The sequence below is a fragment of the Epinephelus lanceolatus genome, chromosome 15 (assembly GCF_041903045.1).
Source record: "Epinephelus lanceolatus isolate andai-2023 chromosome 15, ASM4190304v1, whole genome shotgun sequence".
NCBI classification, from domain to species: Eukaryota; Metazoa; Chordata; class Actinopteri; order Perciformes; family Serranidae; genus Epinephelus; species Epinephelus lanceolatus.
Window position 1 is genome coordinate 17,362,310 of NC_135748.1, and position 12,711 is coordinate 17,375,020.

Below are 12,711 nucleotides of genomic sequence, written 5' to 3' on the forward strand. Positions count from 1 at the left end.
GACTGGCTGCAAGCCAAACCGTATGTTTTTTTTGTCTATATTTTGGTACATAAAGGATCAAATGCAGGTGTTGTTTAAGTGGAGAAGTTTCGATACTACTTGGTACAGAGTTATTCCGGTCAATACCTTGAATGTATGGAGTGCAGATACCCAGCTCTAACTACTACCTAGTTGCTGTTGTTCACTGACTTAATACTCAGCATCATGTGTTTTTCAGTAATAGTCATAAACCACTGTGGATGGATGCTGCTGTTGCCATGATAACAGTGTACCTAGGTGGATTTCACCTTTCGAATGCTAACCACGGGTCATTTTAGGTAAGAGCTTTGACCTCCATCCAACCCTGCAAACACGTCTCTGCACTTTCCAGATGCACCAGTTGCCTCAATGCATGAGCATCTGGAGGGGATCTCAGCTTCACAGTTTCCCTTTCATCTACCTACCTGTGTCTCTGGTGGTGCATGCTTGAAATAAGTAAAGTAACGGTTGTTAATTAAGTTTGCTGCCTCACTTTGTCGTACATGAGTAATCTAACTGAAAACTAGGATTCAGGAGTCATGTGGTTGTAGCACAGATGTTTGTGAAAGTTACAGTTGTGATTTGATAGTGAGACACTGTTAGAGAGGTGTCATTTTTGGAAGCCCTGCAGTGTTGTACTCTGTGTGTCGTATCTCTTTTGCTAAAGCTGGAGTGAGTGGTTACAGTGCAAACCTTATCTTCTGCTCCATCGGCACACCACTGCATTCGATATCTTGCCTGGGTAAGAACGGGGCAGACAGCGCTTGAGGCAAACGGGAAGAGCTTTGAGATGCATTGGAGTGACTCCACTTCCCGTCCGTCCTCTCAGATCTCCATTAGCTCACCAAGAGTTGCACTCTAGCCCTCAGCAGCAGGCGCCAAGATATCCTATTATACACTGCCACTTGTGATAATTGCCTGTACTCAGCAGTAATAGCGTGGGGAGAAAGGCAGTGAGCCTGTATGTCTCAGTGTGTTTCTGTGGCCAGTGGGCAGTATGTAGACAGGTATTTGTTTTGCGAGGATCCCGAAACACCACTGGGACAAGAGCGGTTCCTGTTGACCGCTCCGTGGCATGATCAAACTAGGCTGTCTTGCCTCGAGCCTCAGATCATGTGCAGAGCCATTAAATAACCTGGTGCATTGGAGCCTGACTTGTTTGGAGGCATTTACACCAACGTCTAGAACAACTAGGTTGACAGGGTTCACTATGTGGTCACTACTGGGGGAAAAAATAAGAAGTTTTCATTTACTTGAACTTCTTAATGCTGTAACTTTCCTTTTATTAGTTTGTGCACGAGCTAAATCAGGGAGCCTATTTCTGACCCTCAGTCTCCCGTCTGATGAGGCAGTCTCCATCAAACAGTAGATAAACACAATCTCCCAGACAAATGGACTCTCACAGGAGCGGGGGGGAAGTAATCAGTACTTTTGTATCTGGGGTCATTTTCGGAGAGCTGATATCAGAGAGAAAACTTTCCTCATGGACTCAAATGGTGTGTGATTCACCTGAGTCGGCCCGTTTGATTGTTCATCTCAGTTAATGAGCATGCATTTGTCTTTTTTCTCTCTCTCTCTCTCTCTCTCTCCTTCCACTTGCATTTTGTCTCTCTCGAGTGCTCTTACACTGTAAAGTATGTCTCTGTGAAAAGATCCATGTAGCTTAGTGCCTGCTTTATCTGAGACATGTAGCTATATTTAAACCAACAATCAAAAAAGTTGTGAAAAAAACATGCCTTGTTTTTCAGTCTATTCTCAGACCCCCTTAATAACTTAAAATGATGCAGTAGTGAATTTCCATGTGCTACTCGCTACTCTAGCCTAGAGGCTCATATTTATTTGATGAGTCATTCTAAAAGTGGCTTAGGTTGATGCTATAGTGGATACATATGTGATGCCACACTATAGTGTAGAATGATATACTATATATATTGAAATCGCGTTGATGGCTTATATCATGGGAACCTGGGATTGTTATGAGAAATTCAGTCAAGGCATTCTTGAACAAATGTGCTTAAAATGCAGAAAATAAGACGTAAATAAAGCCGTCATTAGCATTTGCTTTTTTATAGCCCACTTGATGACCAAAATAGTATATTCTCTTGTGCATTCCAAAATGATATGCCATTAGAGATGTTACAGGGTAACAATATGGAAAGGCATCAAAAACATTTACTTTTCAGCATTTAAATGTCTCCGCTGAATCCTTTTCTTACAGCCTCAGGCTACAAGAGAATGGCATCCAGTCCTATCGGGAGAGCCTGATGGTAAACTGCTACAACATTGCCAAATGGAGCCTTTTATTAACCGGCTGACTCAATGGGATCTGAAGACTCATTCACAAGATTGGGCTTGTAGTCCTAAGGGCACTGCTTTGAATTCACTATGAGAATTTTTTTTGTTTTAATGAATTTCCATTGACCACAACAAAAACTGCAAAACTGATTAAATGGCTGATTTAATGAGTGGGGAAAATTAATTTGGTTTGATATAATCAAGGTTATTTATTTCACGTACAGCTGGGCTTTGTAAAAACCAGGCTAGCTATAAACTGTGATTTGAATGAAACCAGCTATTCGAATTTCTGAATAATGTGAGAAAACAAATCTGTGCAAATACTCAAAACACCAAGCCAGATTTTCCACAGATTCTCAACAGTTTTTGTATTTCCAGTCGTCCCAGTTACGTGTCCATGGGATTGTCCTGGTTTGTGTTGTAAATCTGTCTTGTTAAAACATGGTGGCATAAATCCTCCCTTGTGCTCATCCCAGGATAAGCTTAAAAAGACAAACAAACGGATGCCCAACGCATTTTCTCATGTGAAATTAGACGCCTCGCCTTCAGACTCCAATCCTTTTAAAGCGTAAATGAGAGGCAAGTGACAGCTCTGAGTGTCTGAAACACTGAAGAGTGTCCCTGACAGTTCGTTTTCCACACTCCTCCAGTGGAAGTCTCTGCCAGCCAGCCAGCCAGCTAGCCAGCATCAATTAGAGCTGTATATCATGCAGCTGTTTGAGTCATTACACACCAATAATTGCCTCTCTCATCTCTGCAGAGATATTTGTCCCCACTATGCAACCTCCTTTTTTACTTGTTTACAGAGTAGCATTTTGTTGCACATCTTACAGCTACTTATATATCCTTGTAATGACGTATTTGTATCTGTGTTAAACCCACTAATTAAAACTACCTTTAAGAACCATGTTACCAATCTACACTGTTCTGTGAAAACCATTTATGTCCAGAGTGTCAACTTTTCATGCCATAAGAAAAGCTGACCAGGTTTTGACTTTGTGACAATGCAATTTTCAGATAATGCATGGGGATTTTGAAAGGTTTATTATGCTTAAGACAGGATAATTCACATTGGAACATTTAATACTTAGGTTTATCTGGAAAAAAATCAAATCCAAAATTAAAGAAAAAAGAAAAAAAAAAAAGATTTAATCGATGAACAGGCTCAGGCCGCGATCACACAGAAAGGGTTTTGCAGGTTACAAAACGTGAGGCGCACCTGAATGCCTTGTTTGTTTGGTTTTATTGAATGCCACTAGTAAAAACGCTTGCTGGACTTTTTAATTGTTGCCGGGCAACCATTCCATCCCCTCCTTACCACCTTACTCCTTAGAAGTTAGTTACGAAAATTAACAGGCAGAGGGTACTTGCAGATAGTTTGTTGGGCGCAGGGAACCGGAGATCTGTGTGGGTACATGAGACCCTAAAAAAGAGGGTGGATCACAAGGAGTACCATCAGTCCAGGAGCTTCACCTGATGGGTGTTTCCAGGCATAGTTAAGGATGACTTGGGGGCAGTTTGCCAATCTGCTGTCTATTGTTGGACCTAGCATAGGAAAAATGTTGCTTACCAACTGGAAACGTGTTGTTGTGACCACCACAGAAGGCACACCTCTCAAATTATCTGATTGGACAGTGGGAAAACAGCGGCGATAATGTCGAGCACACAGGCTACAATTGTGCACCCTTCATATCCTGGACTGTCTGCTGCTGAACTAATGGGTTGGCTCAAATTTATAATCGATTTCTCTGGAATCTGCCAATATTTTCAGTGTGTCACAAGTACATGTGTTTCTAATAAAGTGTTGTAAATTGTGAAATAGTGGTTAGTGAATGGCTACAATCTTCATTTATTACAGTAACCTTTGGTAACAATAGACAGGGTCAAATGGATATTTAGTTGGAGATACTCTATATTACATTCTAAGTGAGGATAAAAGTGCTTCTGATGATCCAGCAAGATGTTTGGCTTACGCAGGAGTCACTTGTACAAATAGATTTGACACCTATGTGTGATTAAAGAGAATTTGTGGCATTGACATTCATATGTCGGCACAGCAACTTATACATTCAGTATAGTTGTTTCTCTCACTCCAGCAGCAGCTTGAGGGCCTTCACACAGGTCTCTGTCCAATATCATCCTCTGCTGCACCAGCAGTGTAACATACTGTGGGCTATAATGTTCTCATATCTCTGTGATTGTCACTCCCCCTTGACTGCCTCCCATAGCTCTCATGAACTGCTTTGCTTTAGAGAGAAGTCAAACCATTTGCTCATAATACCTGTGCACATCACAGTACAGAGCTGCTGTGATGATACAGCGTTGACAGCTGTGCTATAGATTTTTATCATGTAATTGTTTCAGGTCCTCTCACACTACAACTAGGGTTGCAACAGTGAGATTTTCAAGGTATGATAACGTCTCAATAAGTATGGCAGTTTCACGTTATGATGGTACCTGTATAGCATAGTTGCTATCATTATTATTAGTTATTAGTATAGTTATTATTAGTTATTAGTATTATTAGTCATTAGGAATGAAAACAGAAGAGGTTTTTGGTTGACCCAATGCTTAATTGCTGTAATTGAATTTTGAAACTATTTTTAATGGAAGTATGTGTAGATACCATTGATAAGCAGTACACTGTACAATAAGTGCCAATTTTCATACCATGGTGTACCTTGAAACCGGCATACCGCTGTAACCCTAACGACTACTCACACTGCAAAACGTTTTTTCACTCTGTGAATTTTTGTGAATGAAACTTGCCTACTTGCCTACTGGAGCAAAACAGATAGCCTTATGTGGCGATTTCAGGGGTACTGATTATGCTAATGATTAAGAGCGTAACAGCTCACAAAACTAACACCATAAATTATGACTTTAAAAAAAAAATAATAATAATGATGATGGAGCCATACCTGAGTGACCCATCTTCTGGAGTGTCTTCTTAGCAGCATATTAAAACTCAAACAGCTCCTCATAAAATATGAAAATGTAGTATTGTAGTTACAGACAAATACAAACAAAAGAAACAATTAACGTTCATGAAATGCCAAAGAAATTTCCCTTTTATTACAATCTTAAATGTAAACATCATAGTTTGGGCTTTTGTTTTCTTTTGTACAAACAGCAATTATGGTCAAGCTGAAATGGGCGCGTGAAGGAATTTTGTTACCAAGGTTTAATACTTTAAGCTTGTTTGTAAAGCCTGCTTTTTCACCTACAGGGTAGGGTTGCATATCCGTGGCTACAATTGTAACAGTACCAACTGCCACAGTGATTTCTTTTGCCTTGTTTGAATCAGTTGGAAATGGCTGCCTAAATGCTGTGGGGATAGTGTTAGTTTGTAGCGTGTGTGTTGCCCTTCATTTTCATCTAGTTTCATGTATTTTTGGGTATACACACTGGGGTGAAGTCTGCATAGATGACATGTTTGAAGTATTCGCACTGATGTCACCTACTGTCATGTAGCAGATGCAATACTGTTGCAGATACCGTTGTTTTTTAATCCACAAGTCTCTCGCCATCGCCCACACAATTCACAGCAAAACCAAAGTGGCTCCAAAGGCCAGACCTGCTGTATGTGGTTTGGTAATGGTGTCACATACCATCTTGCAATGAGCTAGCTTAGCGAAGCGTGCCTCCAAGTGTGCCTCAGTGGAGTAGAAGGTTTTGGTTTGGAGGTTTAGTTGCGTTCAGTGGCACTGAGAATGTTATATTTCTCACAGTTTAAGCTGTATATATTTTTTTTCCAAATGTAATAAGATTAGTTCAACGTAGCGTTCAGCTTGTTAAGCTTACTGGTCCAAAAGCCTCGTACCGAAGGTTCATGAATGTGCACTTCTTTATGGACAGGAGGTATTCATCAAACTGAATCAAGGGATTTACTTTAAAGGTCCAGTGTGTAGGATTTAGGGAGACATATTGGCAGAAGTAGTATATTCATAACTATGTTTTCATTAGTTTATAATCACCTGAAAATAAGAATTGATTTGTTTTTGTTACCTTAGAATGGGCTGTTCATATAAAGAGTGGGTCCTCTTGCATGGAGTCCACCATGTTGTTATAGTATAGTATAGTTGCCCAGAACGGACAAACCACACACTGGCTCTAGATAGGGCCATTCACATTTCGCGTTGGCAACCTATGGTGGTATGGTGACTCTGATTTGGATCAGACTCAAAAGGCCCATTTCCACTGAAGAAGTTCCTGGTACTATTTGGGGGGCGGGAACTGCTACAGGAACGTCCTCTCGCTCTGCCCTCTCAACCGCCGTGTCTCCACTGAGAGAGCGGAGTAGGAGGAAGGTTCCTGTAAAGTTACTGGGATCTGTATGTGACGTAATCGTAGCACGACCATTTTGACCGGGGCGACGTAGGGGCATAGTGACGCCGTTAGCTGTTAGCGGTGTCTGTAATAACTCCGGTCACGGTCCGTGAAAAAAATATTTTTTCCAGCGGATGTCTTAGTTACAACATGATTGAGCTAACTGGAGTAGTTTCATGTCGTATCCGACAACGGGAGGCTTTTAACAGATGAAGTCCTGATGTTAGCTTTGCTGCTGCTGTTAGCTGTCCCTGTCAGCTGATGCTTTCTAGACATCGTGATTTCCCAAAACTGAATAAATACCACACATAGCAACACAAAACTGCTTTGCTAGCTCAACCATGTTTTAACTAAGATATCCGCTGGAAAAAATATTTTTTTCACGGACCGTTTCTTGAGTTATTACAGACACCGCTAACAGCTAACGGTTAGCCCAGCTAATCTACGATAACCATGTTGTCATTTACAAAACGTCACATGCCGCCTTGAGTATATCCAATCAGCACCAAGTAATCCCCAAACCCCAGCCAGGAGTTTCTCGGGGCCGTTTTGAGTACCTACTCCGAGGCAGGGACTAGTTTAGCCCCTGTAAAAGTTCCGAAACTCTGTCCTTCGGGGGTGGTTCCTGCAGTGGAGACACGCACCAACAGCCCCGGCTCTGTAAAATGACCCCGAAGTTCCTGTGGTGGAAATGGGCCTAAAGCAATCAAACAAATTTACCATTGAATTGCACCAGAACAAATTGTAAAGTGTTTTCAGTATAGAGGTTCTTAGTTTATACCTGTCTCTTTAAACTTGAGTTAAGTTTGACAGTCCATTATGAGCAGAGGTGACTAGATTTTAAGGACAAATGGGATTTATAAGCACATTTTAGCATGGAAGTGTTTATAATAGTGCAGGATTATCTCTCCTCTTGATATGCTGCTAATACAGTAGAAAATGAGACTGGATTACAGGCGCCTATGTACTTGAAGCCCTCCTCCTGTATGAATGATGTAGGTGGCTGATATCTCATTGAACAATCCCTAGAGACAAGCCATTAGAGTTCATTTCTACTTTTTATTCCTGGTCTTTTCTCTCTTTTCAAGAGGTACCTTTATATATGCCCCTCTCTTTAATTAACACTTATCTGATCGGTCTCATTCAGTCCCAGAGAGAAGTAAAATAACTCTGAGAGACGGAGGAGCTGGAGATAACCACCAAGTGCAAATGTAAAAGAATCTCAACACTATCATGAGGCAAAAATGGAGCGGGGAGGAAAAAAGAGGAAGGCTGTCTGTATTAGCAAAGTCATTTTGGACAATAATGAGCCTGTCACTCAGAGACAAGGACAAAGAGGCATTGATAGCACCTGCTGAGCCACCTCCGCATCTCCGTCTTTGTTGTGGTTCCCTGGGCTAGTGGAAATACTGCATGTTTGTGCCTTGTGAACGCCAATAATGGGATTCAGTGTCACAGCAAAGCTTCAAAAAATTGTTGCATCATAAGAAGAAATTAAAACTTGATTCTTTGTTTTGATTTCTTTGTGAGTGATTCGCAGTGTTTCCCAAGGACAAAAGGTAAACTGTTGGCTTGTGGAAGCAAAATGTTAGCAGCTAAGATCCAACTTACAATGGATGAGATTTTTAGTGAACTCCTCACAGAGCAGGTTGTAGTGTAAGCATGTAGTATTGATTATCATGACCACCCCAGGCTTGTGAGCAGTGCAATAATTGGCTGTTGTATGTGCTGTTACAACTTCCTGGCATAGCGAAGCTGCTGATGGAGCAGAGAAGCTTCTAAAATTGGCCCGTTGACGTGACCACCCCAGATTGACTGATAACATTGCCAACCTTTCTCCTCGTCTCAGTCAAGCAATATTTTATCTCTGCCCCGTTCGGGCCCATCAGACTGTCAGCATATCACATTTTCCTTTACACACCATTTAACCCACCTTTGACTGTTTGTAGTTCGAATCGGAGATACAAAAATGAACCTTCGCCACACACATCCACACCGGGACCGTCATTTAGTGCTCCACTGCTCAGATCACGGTGCAGGAGAAAGGTCCTAGATAAATATGTGAGCAGCTCCTTTTGATGCAAATGGCGTGAGAAATGGGTGTCTTTTGCTACTCTGTAATTGTGGGTCGCAGCACGGCTCAGTGCGTTTCCTCTGAGCTCCACCTTGTTTATCTGCTTTGAGCTGCTGTGATATTAACATCTTTCCCTCTCCCCCCTCTCTCCCTTCTCTGTCTCTGTGTTGTTTCCTGGAAGGTGCTGCCAGGCATACTGAAGAAGCATTGCTGTATCTTACCAGACAGGAACACAGGTAAGGACCAAACAGATGTCCCCTCTCCAGTAAACACACCAGTCACACACAGAGCAGAGGCAGAAGGAGAGAGCCAGTCAGTGGGAGTAATGAGTGGGTGGTGATGCCGGGGGGATGGATGCTCAGTGGGTGGGTTACATTTGTCTGTCTACCTGTTTATGTGTGCGCACCGTACATCTGTGGGCTCATATCTCGTCTGCTGGCTATATGCACTCCCACTGACTGTTCACATATGTAGAGACAACAACAAACTGATCCCTTTATCATTGCGATAGTTACTATAGAGTTGTTTTATTGCTGCCACACAGTGTTACCGTTAGCAAAATTGACAAAGGATCAAAGATCGCATGGGGTTCTCTGTATGGCCTGATTTTCTCCACTCACATGTCAGAGGGCGGGGGACATTTTTGGTTGCAGTTGCCGCAAACTTTTGATGATGACAGGCTTCTTCACATCATTGCAGGTGTGAAGAGGTTGCTGATGAAATTGAAGAGCAGGGAGATATACTCAGGTACCTGGCTGCAGTCCTCACAATAATCTACTACTACTCTCTGTGCGTTTAATTGGGCAACCTGACCTCTCAGCTGCAATGAGACTGCATGCACATGGGTTCCCACGCCATCCATCCCACTAACAAACCCTCACTAATGCCGCTGCAACGCGTGTCAGCCATGCAGCGGCTCGCTCATTTGTCAGACTCATGGCCATTTTGTCATCTTAGTAATAATAACTGCCTTCTGCGGTGAACTTGCTCCTCTGTTTTGTCCTTTGTTCTGCAAACAGCGCAAGGCTGATGTCTACCTTTTGAATGCTGTGTTTTCTTAGACGCATGATTAGAAAGCTAACTGCACACCCTTCCCAGGTGTGAGACACATGCTGAAGAATAAGAGCAAGGGCGCAGCAACCTTGGCGATAAAGAGAGACTTGGAAACTTGAAACTCAGAGCTCTAACTGATAACTGTGAGGCATCTCGCAGCGTGAAATTAATGTTTGATGGGGCATATAAGGCGAGATCATATGCACTTAAGCAGATAAGGGACCTGGCAAACTGGTAAATCAGCAGTTTTACTGTTATTTTGAGCATAAAAGTTCTGTAAGCCAGACCTGGGCCAAATTTTAATCCAATCCACTCTATTCATTGCTCTATTTAAAGGGTGCCAGATGGGTGGGGCTTGCAGTTATGGAACAATCCTCTTCTTGTGCCACGCAAGTGAAATCAATTACAGGAAAGCACGTGAAGAGATTCACAAGTTGTAGCTCAAATTTTTTGTGGAATATTTTATAAGACTTGACTTTCTCAGCAGGACAAGCTGCTGTGTTTACTTGAGGTGGCTGGCAATCGCTACATGAATATGGAGGACCCATGGGTGCACCTCTCGACTGGTCTGAGAACAAGGTGTTCTGACAGAGTGGACACTTATTAAAATAACCTTATAATAACCTTATGAATATGGATGTCTGAAACTCTGAAACTTTTCCAGGAGTATTTTAGCAGACGTCTGTGATAGAGAGCTAGTTGTTGTTGTAGTTTACGGTGTGTGTGTGTGTTTGTATATATATATACATTATATAGGCTACATAGTATCAATTTTAATGTTGACTTGACAGCAACATCAGCTTGACTGCACTCACTTACAAATTCCATTTCTTTTTTACAAAACGTTGCTCCTCCCTGAAAATGTCCTTATTCTGATAGATTGCGCTGTCAAGAAGACACAGTACATGGCACTTCCCTTGAATACTCAGCAGTGGCGCATCAACAAACCTCAAACTGCTTCCGCCAAAGTTCGCAGATCATCATTCAGCCACCGGTTCCATCTCAAATACAAGTCAGAGCTTTTGCTGAGCAACTTCGACACGGCACACTCACACACACACAATGGCACAGTTGTGAACAACCTCAGTGCCCCCAGTAGTTTCAGTATTTATAACGTCTACCTTGGCATCTTGTTTCCGTGGCAACACAGCTTGCGGTGTCAGTGGATGCAAAGACTGCATTGTGTCCATTTCCAATAAGCGTCGCTTCCCTCTACTGATTTGATGATGTAGAGATGCTGCATTTGCATATGCTAAACAGAAGGCATAAATTAACACTGGCGTCGGATGAGGATGCTCATTAGTGAGTACAGTAGTGTTGAGTCAGGCCTGGGTCTGCCTAAGGAAAGACATGAGTGGAAAATTTAGTGTAGGGCTGGAGGAGGGAGGGGGTAGAGTGAGGGGGATGGAATATCTAAAAAATGACAAAGAGCAAGAAAGATTAAAAGAGACTTTGAAAGTAATGGCCATGAAACGATTGGTATCTCCTGCTGGTGAATATGATTAAGTAGCTGCATTGTGTGCATGTGTGTGTCCATGAACTGTGTGCATGTGCTGCGCTCTACTGTACTCCATCGAGCGAGGGACGCCCTCTCCTGGTCAGTTTCCACAGCTCTTACAAATCCACCTCCTCCTCAGAAACACTTCCTTCAGCTGCTCGCCGCTTCTGTTCCTCAGATTTAAAATCATAGTGCATAGAAACTGCAGGGATGAGGCTTATCGTAATCTTACACTCTCTCTCTGTTATCAGTGTGTCCCTCTGCTCCTAATGTACTCCATAAAGCGGAACCCTTTGTGCTGATGAGCGCTCAGCATTTCTATGCCACAAAATCACAGACTATTCCTATTTATAGACATTAATTAACGTCTGAATATTTCACCATTCTGTTGCCATTTTTCATGTCCATGCTGAATTTCTGGCATGCTTTTATCATCTCCTCCATCCCCTGCTCAGAGCCACTCCCCTGCTCTAGCAACATGAAAAAATGTAACCAGTAATTTCCACTCATGTAATTCACTGGAAGCTAAAATCTGATGATCTTTCCAAGATTTATATGTAGCAATGCTCAACATGTTCACATCCACCAAATGAGCAGCAGGGTAGTTGTGTTACAGAGTGCAAGTAGATTTAAAGTTCAGATTTACAGTGTCTCACATTGCTTATGCCACACAATTACACCATGAATGCAAAGGTGCTGTAAAGAGATATGCTGACTGTTGCATTCTGGGAAGCCCTTCTATCATCCTTTGCAGCATCTGGACACTTCTGTTTTGCATTCATGGCCTTATATCCTCATCGATTTTTGTCTTCCTTGAGTCTTACAGCCCCCCTCTACACACACTTTCACACACACCCACACACACAAACATTACCCACTTCCTCCATTTACAGTCCCCATGTGATTTATTTTGTGTCCAGGTAAGTGCACCTACTGTTTGTGATGCATTTTTCACTGTAAATATTAACATTATTAGTAAATATAATTATGAAACGCTTGATTTTTAAATGGTGGAGCATGCAAAGTCCAACTGTTGTGCATGAGGTTTGCTACTGTTATGTGTGTGTGAAAAACACATCATGGTATTGATGCATGTTACTGTGCTGTGTAGGAAAGAAGTTGCTGAAATTCTTTTTGTGCGGTTTAAAAAAGTGAAAGTTCAGTGTTTATGCAAAGAGTGGAATTAAGACATGCAAATGTCCAAGTTAAAGGTGCTTTTAAATTGGAAATGACAAACAATAGCATTAACCTGTTTGTTAAAAACATGCTCATAATGACAGTTCAGGGGTGAGATAATCAAAAAGGAGAAGTTATCATCAGCCTGATTTGGGATTTTGTTGAAAAAACTTAGTTAGGACATAATGCAATATGCTTACAATGTACAAAACTAAAGGGATAGTTTGGATTTTTTTGAAGTGGGGTTGTATGAGGTACTTATTTACAG

At 41.9% G+C, this 12,711-nt stretch overlaps 1 protein-coding gene across 5 annotated transcripts in view; it reads left to right on the forward strand.

Annotated features, from left to right (window-relative positions):
- The window catches only part of LOC117267164 (disks large-associated protein 2), a 221,183-nt gene that overhangs the window by 4,977 nt on the left and 203,495 nt on the right, over positions 1-12,711 (forward strand). For 3 of the 5 annotated variants that reach the window (XM_033642876.2, XM_078174999.1, XM_078175000.1), the window contains exons 2-3: positions 8,898-8,952; positions 9,416-9,463. In XM_033642876.2, coding sequence (XP_033498767.2) covers positions 8,898-8,952; positions 9,416-9,463 — 103 coding nt within the window. The remainder of the gene's footprint in view (positions 1-8,897; positions 8,953-9,415; positions 9,464-12,711) is intronic. The other 2 variants (XM_078174998.1, XM_078175001.1) reach the window with 1 other exon arrangement.